The 16,447-nt window shown below is 40.8% G+C and overlaps 1 protein-coding gene across 3 annotated transcripts in view; it reads right to left on the reverse strand.

Annotated features, from left to right (window-relative positions):
* Window positions 1-1,413: 1,413 nt before the first annotated feature.
* P4HA2 (prolyl 4-hydroxylase subunit alpha 2) overlaps window positions 1,414-16,447 on the reverse strand; it is a 31,267-nt gene continuing 16,233 nt past the window's right edge. The window contains exons 8-16 of one of the 3 annotated variants that reach the window (XM_050905436.1): window positions 14,577-14,788; window positions 13,609-13,785; window positions 9,597-9,667; window positions 9,264-9,363; window positions 8,043-8,096; window positions 5,407-5,472; window positions 3,229-3,297; window positions 2,679-2,775; window positions 1,414-1,936 (exon numbers count right to left, since the gene is read on the reverse strand). In XM_050905436.1, coding sequence (XP_050761393.1) covers window positions 1,866-1,936; window positions 2,679-2,775; window positions 3,229-3,297; window positions 5,407-5,472; window positions 8,043-8,096; window positions 9,264-9,363; window positions 9,597-9,667; window positions 13,609-13,785; window positions 14,577-14,788 — 917 coding nt within the window. In that variant the 3' untranslated portion in view covers window positions 1,414-1,865. Of the gene's footprint in view, window positions 1,937-2,678; window positions 2,776-3,228; window positions 3,298-4,221; window positions 4,248-5,406; window positions 5,473-5,540; window positions 5,601-8,042; window positions 8,097-9,263; window positions 9,364-9,596; window positions 9,668-13,608; window positions 13,786-14,576; window positions 14,789-16,447 lie in introns of those variants that run through there. The other 2 variants (XM_050905437.1, XM_050905438.1) reach the window with 2 other exon arrangements.

Below are 16,447 nucleotides of genomic sequence, written 5' to 3' on the forward strand. Positions count from 1 at the left end.
CTTTTAGGAAAAAATCTTGTAATTCCTATAGCTACCTGCTATAACTGTTCACACACAGTTTATTTACAAGACTAGATGCTCCTCTCATTTCAGTATCATTAATAATGGGAGCTCAACAAGTCTCTGCCTGGGCAATTCATGACCTCTCTCCAACCAGTTGTGTATGTTTACCAGAAAAATTAAAACTTTAGTGAATACATGTATTTACTTGCTGCATCTAAATGACTAAACAAATCAGTAACCATTAAGTTCATAAATCCCTCACGTCTAGAATTCAGGGGCATATGAACATATATTGCTAAGTCACATTGCTTTATTACCAACACAATAAATTGATGACATCTGTTACACCTAACATGTAAAACCTTTCTGTTCCACAAGTCTCTCCTAGGAGGAGAGCAGGTGCATTGCTTCTAGTCCTGCCTGACAGTTGTTGTAAGCATTACCTCATGCTAGCTCATTCAGTCTTTGCACAACATAGGGCAATGGAGAAGCAGAGAGGAAACCAGCGTTTGTCATGTGACAATCGTGACTGCAACTGGATGTTTCAGTGTAACTGAAATGTCTTTCACTTTCTCAAGCCAGTTTCATATGTTGGTGTATTAACAACTGCCCAAGCTAGTCTTTAAACAATAACTTATGGTTGTAAAACCGCTACCATTTTTGGCTTTAAGTTCACCTGCAGTCATCCATATTCCCGTGAAGTCATGCCCATACCAGAAATGGCCAGTGAGACATCTGAAGTCAATCCACCCTGCACAGTAGCATATCAATACAACAGTCTGGTACTAACAGCAAGTTTGTACATTTCTGAAACATTTGCCTATTTCTCCATAACTTTGCTCATTTATTTTTATAGCAATTAACTCATTTCTTCTGAATTATAGTTCAGAAATGGGATTTCCTTTCTATTGTGGACAACACTGTCCTCCATGCGTTGGCTTGTGGCCATTACACACATGCTAACAAAGCAAAAAGGCAAAGAAGAATCTGTATCTTTGTGTTCAAAGGGCATGACTGTTTCCAGCCTGTCTGAAGGGGAAGACAAAACCCTACTCCAGTCTACAAAAGTAGATTCACATTTGCTCGCAAGCCATCCTACTGACTTTGACAGGTCTTGAGCTCTGCCAGGTCAAATGCTCCTGGGGTAAAAATGCAGTGTTTCATCAGCAGAGATGCCTACTTTTAGAATCAAGAATTGTCAAGACTTTCAACAAAGTCTTGAAAGGCTTCAGATTTTTGTAACTGCTGTAATGTGCTGGAGCCTTAAATAAAACGCTGTCCAAAACCATGATGTATTTTCTATAGAAAAAGGGCAACAAAGCAACAGGCCCTCAATGAAGGAAAAAGTAAAGGCCCACTGCTCCCTAAAACCAAGCACTGATATACCTATTAAGGACACGGAATAGAGAATCACTTTATGGAAAGAACATTTATTTTTGTTTCAAAACTTGTGATCCATAGAAATACAATAAAATCAACATGTACACAAAACTTAAAAAACTTTGGTTCAAAGAAATATTTAACATCTAAATCTTCTGAGGTACAGAAGGCACAAGACCAGGCACCCAAACATACCGAATCGCCCACAGCACTGTTTGCACCACTACTACAGAGAAAGTTGGGAGGGCGGAAGGCAGGTCAAAGGAGCATGGCAGGGGGAACATGGAAATAACAGCAACCAAAACACAAGGATGTGTACAATGCCATTTACTTTCTTTCATGGGTGTTACATATTTTGTTGTCCTTTTTGTGTAAAGTGCCAGGACTCTTGGAGAGAAAGATGGATCATTTCTTAGAAATGAACTGGAAGAACAAACAGTAGAAAAGGAGACAGAGAAACAAAGGCCTGCAGCAGCTGGGTTTCAGTCAACCTCTGTTCTCCCACAAGGTCTTAAGAATTCATTTCCTCTTTCATGAAACCATTTGTTTGAAACTGTGGAACAAGGATGTGAAATTAGTTACCACCACGTACCCACTGTGTGTATCACCGCAACCCAGTTACTTCAAGTAAAATCTCATCTCTCAGTCTGAGGATCCCTGCTTATACTTCTCTACCCATCCAATGGGAGAGACACAGGAAGATGCAAAGGGCTGGGGAAGAAGGGATCTTTCCAGTTGCACAATTCTGGGGCCAACAGTAACAGAGCAGCGTATTCTGGGTCTGATATCATTTATAGATCAGTATGCTCTGGCACTCCAGGGGAGTACCTTGGAGGCTGGGGGAGGTGGGTATGGGAATGGATGACATGAAGCTTGAGAAGCTTTCTGCAGTTAGCAGACATTCCCAGTGTCCAGACATTCACATGTACCTTACAAGGAGCCCTCCTCCTTTTGCAGTTAAAACTATGCACAAATCTTTGTAGGAACAGACCTGATTCTAGTGAAGTGATAATTCAAGTCATCCTGATGCACGACAAACCCAGTGACATTCTTACACACTTTGTGTTCTCATTGACACAAAACAAACTCACTAGAAAAGCTACAGCTGAACAATGTAGCTGCTTAATACTACATGATATTGATGGTGGGAGTTTTCATTATGGCCAAATGACTCCAGTAGTTAAAATGGCAACACCCAGGTTATTAAACGCTGTTATAAGGGTTCAGTATATCACCAGCTTTGCATACACATGAGCCTGCCTTCAAGGTTTTGTTCGTGAAGGAGTATTACTTACCCCATTTACACCCTACTAGTACCGGACAAGCTGCATGCCTTGTTCTATAATCACCCTCACCACTTCTGAAAAGATTGTACCAAAACACTGCTGTTCCCTGAAAAGTGAAATCAGATCTGGATTAGTCAGAACCTAGTCATTATAATTATTCAGGCTACAGTTAAGGGGAGGGAAATGCCTATGAATTCAGCTGCAGGCTCTTATGAAGCACTTGAACATAGGCCACTGCTGACAGCACATGAAAAACACCCGCCTTAGTCCCACTCTATTAATTCAGCCATGTTCAGAGTAGAGAGTTCTACCTGAACACAAGGTTTTTTTGTTAATAACAGCTCTACACAGAAGCTGTTCACATTATACATTGTAAAACAAAGGAAGCAGCCCCGCAGCCTACAAGATCAGCTACAGCTGCCTTCATACACAGCAGCCTGTCGACCAAGTTGCAATGAACAGCACTTAAGTCACATTAGCTGACTTGTAAATGGATGTACCGAGGAAGAGACAGTAACAGGAGAGAGGAGAAATCAAGCAAAACATAAACAGACTTTACCTTCTTGGGCCATATTGCTGCCCCAAAATCTGGGAAAACTGTAGCTCCTCCAGCTTCTACATCACTCATCTGAGAAAACAAAGTCCGCAAACTGTCCATTTACAATGCTTTTTGTACATGCAGTCCCACAAGCTAAAGTGCCCCAAGCCCTAACAGAGAGAGATTTCTACTTGCACCTCTATGAGAGGCACTGATGAGGAAAGGATGCACTTCAACCAGCACGAACTGCAAAAGTAACAGTACCCGCTATTGAAGGCTTTTATTTCAGCTGAAGGCTTTTGTTCAGCACTTCATCTAGATTATATATTATCTATTGCACAAACAATTAGCCGTAAGAAGTTGTGTACCTGCAGCGTTAATAAGCTAGTACTCTAGAACAAGGGAGAGGACTTCAGAGTAAATCAGTTTCAAGAATTTCATTCCAGTTTATAATCCAATTAGGAAAGCAAGTAAGTGTCTGTTAAACCACATGTTTCCTCATAAATTGAAACCATGTCTTTAGAACTGATTTTCATGATTTAGTTTATGCATCTTGGTCAACCACTTCAAAAACTATACAGACTATTAGAAAACCTCACTTTCTGCACTGTTTCTATGCTGTTCACCAGTGATGTTATGCCACTTCCAGTGCTTTATGCATCTCAAGCTTTAATACATACAGCCACGTGACTAAAGAAAAGCATGTATCTTTACGCTTTGCCCTTCTACACTGGAATGAATTCAACCCTATTGAATTCATCAATAATGATGGATTCACTATAAATTCTAGACTTGATCCCAAACCCACTGAAGTTCCTGGAAACACTCCCATTAAAAATAGAAAGTCTTTCCACTGATTTCAGTAAGTTTTTGATCAGATTCTAATTAAAAGAAACAAATGAGTCAGATCCAGCTCCCACCAAATTTAAACAGCAGAACTACTATTAATACACTCCCCAAGTCCCCACATTCTCTATTGTAACTTGGATTTCTGTTTAAAGCAGATGTTATTACCACTCTGGTGTCCTCCTGCTTGGTACCTACAATAAAAGGGCATAAGATGCCATAGGTGCACAGGTTTTTGCCCCTTCCAACTAGAAAGCATGTGCATGCAACTTTGCAAGTTAATACCTACGTCTTAGCAACACAACCACTCTTTTTAGTAAGGGTGTTGGTACATGTATGATATGTTCTACATGGGACATACAAGGGTAAATTGCCTTTGACCATGTACAACTGGCAGAGAATAAAGTGCATATCATTCACTCTAAAACAAGGCTTGTCCAAAAGTCTGAGAAGCAAACAAAATACAGCCTCTTAGCAGCAGACTACTTCACAGCTACCTATCTTATTCCGATTCTTGTTTCGGAGATTATTTCCTCCCCCCACCATATCAAGTTGAAAGTATTTCTGGTTCTGCATTTCACGCTCAAAATACCAGCTTAGCCATAAATATTTCATCATGGAGTTTTAAATTTGAAGTTGTATCACTTAAAAGTTAGACATAGATTAGGTGATCCTAATTACTGATATAGTAAGTATAGGTTGATAGATAAAATATTCTCAGAAGACTACTGTGAAAACGTGAGGCCACTAGTATCAGTGGTAGTTATGTTTGATTCCAGTGTACATGGTCTGTAGGCTGTATAATGCATGCAACTAACAAATCTTTTCAATTCTGCATTTGTAACCCAGTTGCACCAAGTTTATTAGCTATGTCTCCTCCATCTGCTGAAGCAACAGCTATGCCAGAGTAACTCTAGCTTTGACAAACAGCTAAAATGGAGGCTGACAGACCACAACATCAAGTGCTGTCGAACAGTGGTGGAAGAACACGACTGTCTCGCAGTAAATGGCTGATAGTCAAGTTCTCAGACAGCGTACCACATGAGTACCCCAAGCACTCGCCTTTGAGAAATAAGCCAAATTCTCCTCTCCCACCAACAGGAATCCAATGAAGTCAAAGATTTCATAGTAGAGTGGCCAAAAGGGGAAGCTGGGCCCTATATTCAAATTTTCTGCTCTGAGGTTAAATACCACCAGAATTCTATCAACTCAGATGGGACAGCACCTGATGCTGCAAGAATAATGAAATCCCTACTTCCAGATGCCAGGGAATCTCCACAAAACCAACTGCACAAGCTGTAAACAAGATGCTGCTAAAGTTACACTCAATGCATAAAGGATCATCATACTTACATAGTTTAAAAAAGTGGCCACACGATTTCCAGTCCCTAACCGCTTGAAAGCATCTGGCTCATCTTTCTATAAAATTAAATGAGAATAACTGCAAACTTCAAGCTCACAGACAGCAGACAAACAGAGGTACTTACATAGTTAAGAAACGTCGCTAGCCTATTTCCTTCCGATTTGAGTGTGCTGTCAAAGGGTCGCTGTAACAGACAACAACTTTAACCCAAGTTCCAAACAGGCTCACACTAGAGTTACATATGTGTAGCTCTGCAGAGAGATCCTCAAGCCCAATTTAAAGCGTTGGAATAGAAGGGGACAATTGATACAGGGCAACGTTAAAGCCATTACAAATTGCAGCCAGGGTGCATAACTGCATGCACATAGCACTCAGATACTATAAGGAGAAGTAGCACTGAAGCAATTCTTAGGGCAGAGTAGAAGCAATGTTTTCAGGGCCTGCAGCACAGATGCTATCCAAGTAAAGTTAACAACAGGCCATTACTGTACTGGCCACTGATCGAAAGTCAACAACTGAGGTGAATATGAAAAACTCATCTTCAGTGGGCTTTAGATAACGCACTAGATTCTCGTAAATGCAGTAGTGACTCAAAGAAATACTGTCATGAGAAGACAAAATGCATTTTTTGCCAGCAGACAAAACTGCAGAATAGCAATAATGAACTACTTTCAGGTGGTTGCCTGTCTAGGACTAAGGACCACATCAAAAAGATCAAATTGTCTTTACTCTGTAGGAAACATTTTGCGTTTCATTTGTTGAAGTATGAGATCACGTTGGTGCCAATTTAGAAGTGGAAAGAACATCTAGAATACCAATGTGTCTCTCCTCCCTTCAAAAAATGCAATTAAGTTTATTTACATTGCTAATAGCCAGGAAGTAATTTCAGCCAGGAGAGATTAAGGTGCACTCTTCTACACAAAACCAATAATCTTTAACATTTAAAGAAAAGAAGAAATCAGTATTAGAACAGCAAGGAAAACCACCACAGCCACCATCTCCAAGATGTTATAGTTCAATCTACTTGAAGTATATTTCAAGAAATGAAAGGTCTTTCCTGAAATGGGTTCATAAAAAAAACAAGACTCCTGCATCTGCATATGCAAATTCAATCCAAAAGAGCCAACATAAGAGCACTGAGATATAGGGGATTCCTGGTTTCTGCCACTGCTGCCCAATCCAGGTCCAGCCATGCATTTCTGAACTTCAATAGCAAAAGATTTCTCTGACTTTTGAGCAACTAATAAAATCTCAAAATTGTAAAATGCAACGATTAATGTGTCCCTATTTGAGAACTGCAAGGGAACAAAAAGCTGCAAGGCTGATCAGGAGATGGAGAGACACAGCAGTACCTCTATTTCAATACTAAAATCTGTGTTGCACAGAGAGCCTGGAGGACCAGTCCAAAACTATGGCAAATACTGCAATTGCCTTGCCTTAACTGATGACTGCAGCCAAGGTTACGTTCCAAGTGGAGCTCTGCCCCAGCTGCCTAATCCAAAAGTAAAGTCCACACTGGCCAATTTGATGGCTGAGGTCCTTGAGTTCAAAGGCTTTGAAGAGAATTTAAGAGCATTTCCTCGACTCAGGAAACGAAGCAGTCTTAAAGTTAACAGGAAAATTCTCTCAACAGGCCAAAGCTAACGAATATGAGCTTCCACAGTGTTGACGTTCAGGATTTTTTTTATTTATTTATTTTTTTAAAACAGTGCTAAGTTGGGTGGCTTCAATTCTGCACTCACTTATTGCGTTGCGCTCTGGCCGCAGCAATCCCTTCTACCAGCTAAAACCACTGGGACAGCCTGAATTAAGCCAGATTCCATCAAAATGGCACGGTTCTACTGGAAACCAAGGCATCAGATGGATTTTATATTTGAAATTACCAGTCACCATAGCTCTTCGGTATGATTAGCATGTTCATAAACTTTTAGGGTAACAATTAAGAAGCTGTTCCTCTTTTCTGCCCACTTGCAGCAAACCAGAGCTGTTATCTGCCAGGTAGAGCCCTCTAGTGCCTAGTGCGGATCTGGCACCCACCAGTTGCAAGTTCTCCTGCTCACTGTAGCACTGCCCTCCTGAACACTGACCCAACAAACCCTCTTCGGACCCTATAGCTGCAGCCACACTAAGGGTTTTACCAGAAGGGCTGTATGACCCAGAAAGATTTCCATAATGGCTACTTTTTTGGAGGGAGGCGGAAGGAAGTCTCCTCCTCAGCCAGCTCCTGCAAAGTACTTTAAAATATCCAAAGGAGGACTCAGACAACCTTGCTGAACTCTGAAGCCTAATGGAACAATGCAGACTCACAACCCAGGGCTTGCAGACCTCAGTTTCCAAATAAAGTAATGGAAAAAGCATACTCGAGTGTGGCATGACTATCTTTTAGTGTCTCCATACTGTGCAAGGAACCAAGGTGACAAAGATAAGCAGGCAGATTTGTTTGTTGTTCTCTTGAACTTTCAGCATCAGAGAAGGCAGGGCGAAGGCTTTTCAAAAGTCATAATCCATCCATGCAACAGGGCTATATGTTAAGTGTTTTAACAGCAAAGTTTCAACAGTTTTCTCTCAAAACAAACTGTTCCCCCCTCCCCAGCCCACTAAGACATAATTGAAAGTGCGAACTTACCCTAGAAAAATCAAAGTGTGGCTCATACTGCCCTCCCATTCCATAGTTGGCAACCTACAGCATGGAATAAGGAAACAAACATCCACTGAACTGCAAGTGACTGCTGCAGAAGATAGCATTTGCTCTCAGAAATCCAAAGCATGCTTTGAGAAACAGCACTTTGACAAGATTGTTATCTATGGCACACTTAATTTCTCTTTAGATTGCCAGAAATAAGGTACACGGATGAGAAACAACTTAAGTGCTCTTTCCCTTTCACAGTTTAAGGGTTTTGCTGAGAATATTTCTCAGTACCAAATGTTTCTCAACGGCAGCACTCTACTTATCACTACAACAGCCTGTTTAACATGAATTAGCAGCAATAGTTTTACCACACTCTTGCTCCCTCTTCTGAAGAGGGAGCTGAGTGCGTGTAGTTCTCTACTATGTGTGTCCAAACTAGGAGACAGAATTAGATTCTGTGTCACATGTATGACCTGTTACATACACATGCTCATCCAGGAACGCAGAAGGCTCAAAGTAGCTTAAAAGCACAACGTTGCTTACTTTATCTGAAGATCACATAACATATGATTTAATTACTCTGAGGGTGCACTTAACACATCTCCCAGATCACTACACAATTACCTGGTTTCTGTGGATAGCCAGTAATCAACAGTACTTCAATCAGGCTCTAAAACAGGAATTCAAGGAGCATGGAGGAAGAGAAGCAGTAAACAGGCTAAGGTACAGCTATTCCGGCAGTGCTGTACCACTTCTACTCTCCTTCCTCTCCCCAACAGACAGTCAAAGATGAGAATTCATGAGAGAATATAGCATGACTACGAAAAATATTTGGGTCTTTGAAAGGTTCAACTAGGAAGGAGGTTCAACTTTTGCAGACTGGAAAATAAGTGGCAAGCATCTCCCTCAAAACAAACTGGTAAATCACAGATTCCTGCACAAAGTTATCTTCGATTTCTTTGATATCTCCACCCTTCTCTGCCTGGCACACAAAGGGAAAACATCTCCTTGCCAGGTCCCTCCAGCTAGCAGCAGCTCAGAACACCCCCCACTCTTCATAAACACCTTACCTGCTCCATGTGCATAGCCAGCAGACAACAGAACCCTTAAGAGGGACTGGGTAAGAGCCAGCCCATGTTACATCTGCATAAGCAGCAGACCATCCGGACCAGCAGCTAATTTTACCAGGATGAAGTCTGACAAGACAAGTGTACCAACCTGCAACAGTTCGGCTGTTTTCACCGTTAACCCTGTAATCTGCTGCATTCGTTGATTCACCTTGGCCACAACAGGATCATCATCTTCCTCCAACCATGAGCTAGGATAAGGGAAGGATTGAAACACGTTATTTTGGAATACCAACCACGACAACCCATTTCCCAAGGCAGAAGGATTCTTCTGCCCTCAGCCAGATGGCTAAGAGCCATTTACCATGCATTTGTTGTGCAAGCTTTTGCTACATGCAAAGCAGTTCAAGTTTTCAGCTGTAGGTAGCAGATAACAGCTGTTAAGCACAAAAACCTTAAAAGCTAAACTCTTCTCTATGCTTACCTTTTTGATACCCTGTAGCTAGCCACTGTAAGGACACCAGTTTTGGGATCACGTACTGTGGCTCGTGCCAGCTGTGTCAAAAAAAATCCCAAGGGGGAAGAAACACATCAACTACAGGTTAGAAAAAAAATCTCTCATCTTAACCAAAATCAACACCTGATTTGTCCAACTTCAATATATCACTGGATGAAAGTTATAGCTCCAACCTAGAGTTTGTTCCGATTTCATGCTAGAACTGTACATGCAGAAACACAAGTGCAATCCATCACCTGCATTTGATCCTGGAAAAAGAGTTTTTACTGACTGCACAAGCCATGTTATTCATTAAATCCATGAGTACTGCTTGCTGAACAGGTTTTGAAGGTACTTTTTTAAACAGCTGGAGTCAATATTAGCAAGAGGGAACAACAGCAAAAGTTAACAACATATGAAGCCCAAGTTCTTGGCAAAGAGAAAATCATTGGATACTCCATAAATTTAATCAGTCTGCTCCTCATGTGGACTGAAAAAACCCAACCTCATTCTCAGATGAAAAATAACAACAAGTGAAAACTTTTACAGAATGAGTTACAAATTATGGGGCAGGCAAATCCACAGTGGTAGAAAACTCCTGAGGGTAACTCTCAACATTACCGTGCTCAGGTTTTCCAGTTGGAAGATGCCTGGAACATCTAATTCACAGAGACGGTTTGAGATATGTTATTACATTATGAAGGTAATTCTGCAAAAGCAGAGTTCACCTATACCTTTTAAACAGCAAGTAATGCATCATCACCATTAGGCCACATCACCATATCGGTAGGAACAATTTGGAACTTGGCAAAACTGATCAGCTTTGCTGTGGTGTCAAAGCAACAGACTACTGCTCGCATAACACAACAGGTCACTTTGGTTTTATACTTGCAGCTGAGAGCCAGAACTGGGACGCTCCTTTCTTTGACTGTAAACTCAGACCACATTTAAATTTAACTCCTGCAAACCACAAACACTTTAAATCATGCCTCCTTCCTTCCACTTAATTATAGGTCACAGAAAGCCTTTTTATTTGCACTTTCTTCAGAGTGTGCAGTCATTATTTCCTTTATTTTTCCTCAAATACATCTCCAGCCAGCTTTACAATCCATGTCAGCTGTCTTGTCCCGATACAAGAGTTCTTGGCACAGCTGTTCCTGTAATTCTGACTCACTGTTATTTTGTTCCAGATTTCTCCTGCATAAATCATAACAGAAGAGCCAGGCTGACTGAATGTTGTTCTTCACTTGTACAATGAAGCATAGCTTTTGGGATATAATTTAGCTTCCCAAACTTTTAATTCTGCTGCCATTTTCAAGCTTGTATATGCTTGCTTGATTTCTGCACCTAGCATTTGACCTAAATAAATCAGACCTAAAATAAGCCTGACTACATTCATATTATTCCATATCTCCTCTTCTCTTTCTGATAGGCAGGCTTCTTCATTTAAGATATACAATCAATACCTCACTTGGTATAACCAACTGATAAATGTGAGGCTTCCTCTCTTAGGGTGGAGAAAGAAGCCTTATAATAGACATTTGCTGGGCTTTGGAGAATCCTCATAACACAGTGGATTGGTCAGAAGCTTCATCCAGTCTTCCTCTTAGTCTAGTTTAGCATGTGTTTAGTTTAGCATGCACTCCGTTGGCTTTTCCTTCTGAAATTCTGTATTGCTGAAATCCTATAGCACCGAGTTCAAAGATGTTCATGTGTTCCCCTCCGTGCCATTTTTGCCTGTTCAGGCATGCCTGTATTGCAGGTAACATCCAGAATTTTGGGAATAAGGTTCTCAGACTTTCATGGCAGACCTGTCCCAATGCTATCGACACCAATAAAGTTAAGAATTTTCTTGACCCTTCCCAGTCAGCTCTGACGTATTGCCTGAAATGTCAGAACTACTTTTTGGAATTGCAGTAAAAGTGATTCCATTTTGCAAAACAAGCATGAAAACCAACTGGAATACAGCTACTCTCCATCACGTACAGATGTTGTTTCTCTACAAAACAAGAAGTATTGGCAAGTGTAAACTGCAGATAAAGTGCTTGGACCCAAAAGTAGAAGTTTCTCGCAAATGCATTTTAAAACAAAGGAAGTGCTCATCTTTCCGAGCCCAAAACTAACACACTACTTCAGAGTTCTGTCTGAAAGCTTCCATGATTACCAACTAAAATTTCCTGGCTGAAATTAAGCTATATTTATTAAGGACCATCTCATCACAGGACTTGCATTTTCCATTCTTTCGGTAGTACTGCAGAATTTAAAGCTATTCCTGCAGCTGAGCTACAGACAGATTCAGAAAAAACAAGTTATAAGAAAATGTTTGGGTTGTTTTTTTTTTTTAATTGAAAACTTTCATCTGAGTCTTAAGACTACAATATTTACCTACTCTTACAGGGACTGATCCCAGTTCCACACTACATAGATTACATGAAGAATTCCTCTGATATTAGTAATATAAGCAAGACTCAGTGAGCAAGACTTAAGACTTTCCGTAAAACTTTGAACAAAAAGGGAAAACCAAACAAAAAATTAATAGCTGCCTTATTTAGAATGTGCTTAATTTGATAAAATAGATGGAGTGATACAGTCTATTTGAATGTTTCCATTTTATCTGAAGCTCTTGAAGTTTTATAGTATGATGTAATAGGAAAAAGTCTCCATTTATGGAGGTGAGAGTCCTCACCGAGACAGGAGTGTTCTGCCAACACTCCCATAGCCAGCTGGTAGTCATAGAAGTCCAGCTTCACAAACATCCCAAATTATTGTTCTCAGGAAGCATCAGTTTCTCAATCTGTTTCTAACTATTTATGTTTACATTTAGAAATACATACAGAAGGGTAATTCTTAACTGGAATTGTAGCTACTGCTATGAAATGTGGTACTAAAAGAGTGCTAAAATGAACCATTCATCTATAAAAATAGAAGTGTTTAGGTTTACATGCTTGTCAGACCTGACAGAAAAGGTGTAGCATCTGCTACTGACCTCACACTGCCATACTTTTTTTGCTGGAAAGGAAACAGACAGGAATTTCCACCCCCAGAAAAATCAGACCAGATAATTACTAGCTTTGCATGAGGTAGCTGCTTTTTTATTGTGTGCAGAGTCACTAGAATTCACACCATGGGTAACAGGTATTGCATCAAAACTAGGGTTCCCACTCAAAGCTGCTGCCTTTGAGTTGGATCTACACTTAGCATACTGAAGCTGTCGCATCTGTTTCATCTGTTGCTCAGACAGCTATCTAAGTGGAAAAGTCAGATCTAAAGTGCTCTGGGAGAATGATTGCATTGTGCATTCATCCTTACAAGTACTCCGTCCTTCCCAAGTCCCAGATTGGGAATTACTTAAAAGCACAAATGATTTCTCCACTCTGTGTTAACTGTATCACATTATTCCCAATGAGCTGTGTGCGGCTTCAGGAGAACACCGCGGTTCCACTCGTGGATGCACCATGGCATCTGAAGTGCCTGCCTCCCTCTGTGCAGGTCTAGACTATGGTTTAAAACAGAAGCAGTGGATTCCATGTTACCCAAAGCAAAAACCCAAACCTCTAGATATTCTTCTAGCACAACTTAAAAAACCCCATTGTTTCTTCCCACTTCTGTCGGGATTTGGGATTTTTTAATTTTGTTTTGAAGTTTGGCTCCATTTCAAGACGCAGACTTAAGGTATATTGGACACCTACTGCTATCACTGTAAGCCAGTCAGTCATCTACCTTTCCAGGTCTAGTCTCTAGTTTCCCAAAAGGTTTCTAAGCCATTTAACTGAGAACTTTGCATAATTAAGTGCAACAATGCATAAATACCTTCAGGAGCCTGGGCTTTATGGTCCTACATCACCAGGCAGTTTCGAAATCTTTCCCCTTAGGCTCACAGCTGCAGTGTATCATCTGTAGTATGAAACCAGATCTTTCAAATCCTTTGCCTAGCCTTTGCTAATAGAGATTAAAGCATGGAATTAGCAGTCATTAGTGAGATGGAAGACGGGAAACTTACCCTTGGCTTAGCTAGTTGCTTAATTTTCTCAATTTCTTCATCAGACATGACATCATAGTATCGTACAATATGAGGGCTATCCCATTCATCTTCTTCTTTAAAGGGAGCTATGAGCAGGTGAGGGTTTCTGTTTCCATCATGGTACCTACAAAACAGCCTTTTCTGCCTTCGAGGTGTCTGAAAAAATGCCAAACAAGACATTGTTTGCTCAACCACTTTTCATGAACGTAAAATAGGCAAGACAAACAAAATGGGCTTCATGCCACAAACACTGGAAAATCCATCAACTGACTAGCAAATTTAAGAGGTAAGCATGAGCGATTCTGCAATTTACTGCAAATAAAAAACCCAACATATGCCACTCGATATACCACTGAGCAACATCTGAAGCACTAACCTTTAGGTGAGTTAAACCATAACAGGTTACAGATTAAGCAAATAACTACAAAAACAGCCAGCTGTAAAGTCTGGTTCTTATAATTAAGACAATGCAGATTAAATAAATGGATTCCTTTCCCTGCACTGAGAATTAAAGCCATGTTTGTTGAGAGGTACTGGAGACCAGTTGGTCAAAACAGTCACCCTAGAAGGACATGTCTTTAAGATGCAAAAGGAAAGGAATAATGTGATTCCGTAGGTGTGGCAAAGCATAACCAGCTCTCAGTGGAAAAAGCCTCCTAGTATATCGGTACAGCCAGCATTTGAAATGGCTGAGTAGACAGACTGAGGAGAATCAATTTTCAACAACGTTTAAGAGGTACAGTTGAGAGCTGTTTTTCTGTCTAGGATTAACAGCTAAAGATTGACAGGCCAAGACATAAGGTACAAATCTCAGCCTGGACAGAACTACATTTAATTTTTTCTTAAAAAAACCAGCTTCACAGAAGGCAAAACTTAACACCTCCCAGCAAGCTTGATCACCCTTACGCAAAGGCAGCATAGTCAGGAAATTCTTGCCTTTCTCTTACCATTTTTACCCCTTCACCTCTGCAAAGGGCCTCATAGATGTCACGCTCCGGCAAGTAGTCAGTAGGCCTCTCATAGGCACCACTTTGCACCACTGGTTCTGTCGTTGTCATGGTCTTGTTTATCGACTTCTCTTTCTCCTTCTCCTCTCTCTCCTTCTCCAGCAACTTCTCAAAGTACCGCAGATTACTGCCTGCTCTCTCATGAGTACTGTCTTCATTAAGAGAAAAACAGACAGAACCAGTGATTTCTGCAATCTCAGGAACTGTTAATACAAACAAGTCTTTAATATCAAGACACAGCAATAATTCTCCCCTTCCTAAAGCATTAGCAGGCAACCAAAGGCATTGGCTCCAGTCTGCACTGAAAACCAGCACTGGGAAGTTTCTGTCTTTGCAGAGGGAAGATAGGCATAGTCTGTGAAAGAATCGTTTCTGGAAGGACCTATCACAGAACTTGTATCTCAGGAAAAAAGAGAGTAAGAGTTTTTGATCTTCACATCCCTCCTTTCCTCTCAACTTTTCTGCCCATTTCTACCCAAGATAAGCAGATCATAGAGCTCATCAGCAGATATCAAGCTAGTCTGCTTATTGCACCCCTCCTCTCCACTATGCTTCTCATCCGCACGGCACAAGCATGCTTTAACCAAGGACTGCGGTGGAGTCCCAGCCACAGACTTCAGTCCCAAAGACTTCCTCCAAAGTCAGGAAGCTCAGAGGTACGTGTTACCACTTAACGGCCCACCCGCAGCATCCATCTCTAGATATTTATAACAGGTTTATATGCGAGGTATCCTGGATCACTAGCATCATTTGGCCTATCATTAGTGATTTATTAATGATGTTGGTATGAATCAAACATCATCAATAGATCTTTACGCGGCATAACTAAGGAACAACTCCCTGTTCACCACGATGTGTTCCTGGACACTAGCACCTAGAACAGTTTCTTTCCCTTCTGACCCTCCCAAGCTTATTGTGTTTATCTTATTTAACTAACCCAAAAGGCCACAGAAGTAACCACTCATTAGAGCACAGGCTAATAGTAGCCAACTAAGGAAGTTGAGCCCAGAGCAGAGGAAGCTGCTGCTCCCAGAAGGGACTGCCAAGTCTGTTCCACTGTTTGGTGCTGATAAGGATTTCCATTCTGCTATCAGTGCTAAACTCTCATTGCAGAGGGAGATAGATTCAATACTTATTCATATTCTTGTAAATTTTAATCTATGAATTCCAGTGTCTGCAGAAATTAGACTGATACATATTTTTCAACAGAAAGGCTTCACCCACTCTCAGGATGCAGCTACCATCTCAAGAACCACAGCTGATTAAAAAAACGATACCAATACATAACACAGTAGATGTTAATCTAATTGGAGAGAAAAAACCTTTCCAATGCAGGAAGTAGGCAAAGTTGTATAGGAAGCAATGCTTATTTGCTTACTCAAGAGAAAGCTAGAAATAGACCAGAGATAAAAGGAGGTTTTAAGAAACTCAATTTGTTATGAATATTCAGAAATAAATACTTTAAGATCTCAGCCAAAGTACTCTTCTGGCATCAAAGAGTACCTGCACTGAGGAATAAAGAGGAATATGTGAAGTCAGTAGGACTCTACAGAAGATACAGCAGTCTGCCTAAGTCCATAGTAACCTTGATCTCCACTTGAGACAACCCAGGCTTTAACCATTACCAAACACATCATCTCAGTACCCTAAAGCAAAGCACACAGGTACTGCAGTCAGACACACAGCTGGTCTTTGGGCAATAACAGCATGGACTATAAGACAGCTTGTTCAAGATACTTCATGTATAAGTAGACTGGTTTTTTTTCCAGGACCTATGTTCATTACAAGTCATCTGGCAGGACATCCTTCCA

This window comes from Gymnogyps californianus, chromosome 14 (assembly GCF_018139145.2).
Source record: "Gymnogyps californianus isolate 813 chromosome 14, ASM1813914v2, whole genome shotgun sequence".
Classification (NCBI taxonomy): domain Eukaryota; kingdom Metazoa; phylum Chordata; class Aves; order Accipitriformes; family Cathartidae; genus Gymnogyps; species Gymnogyps californianus.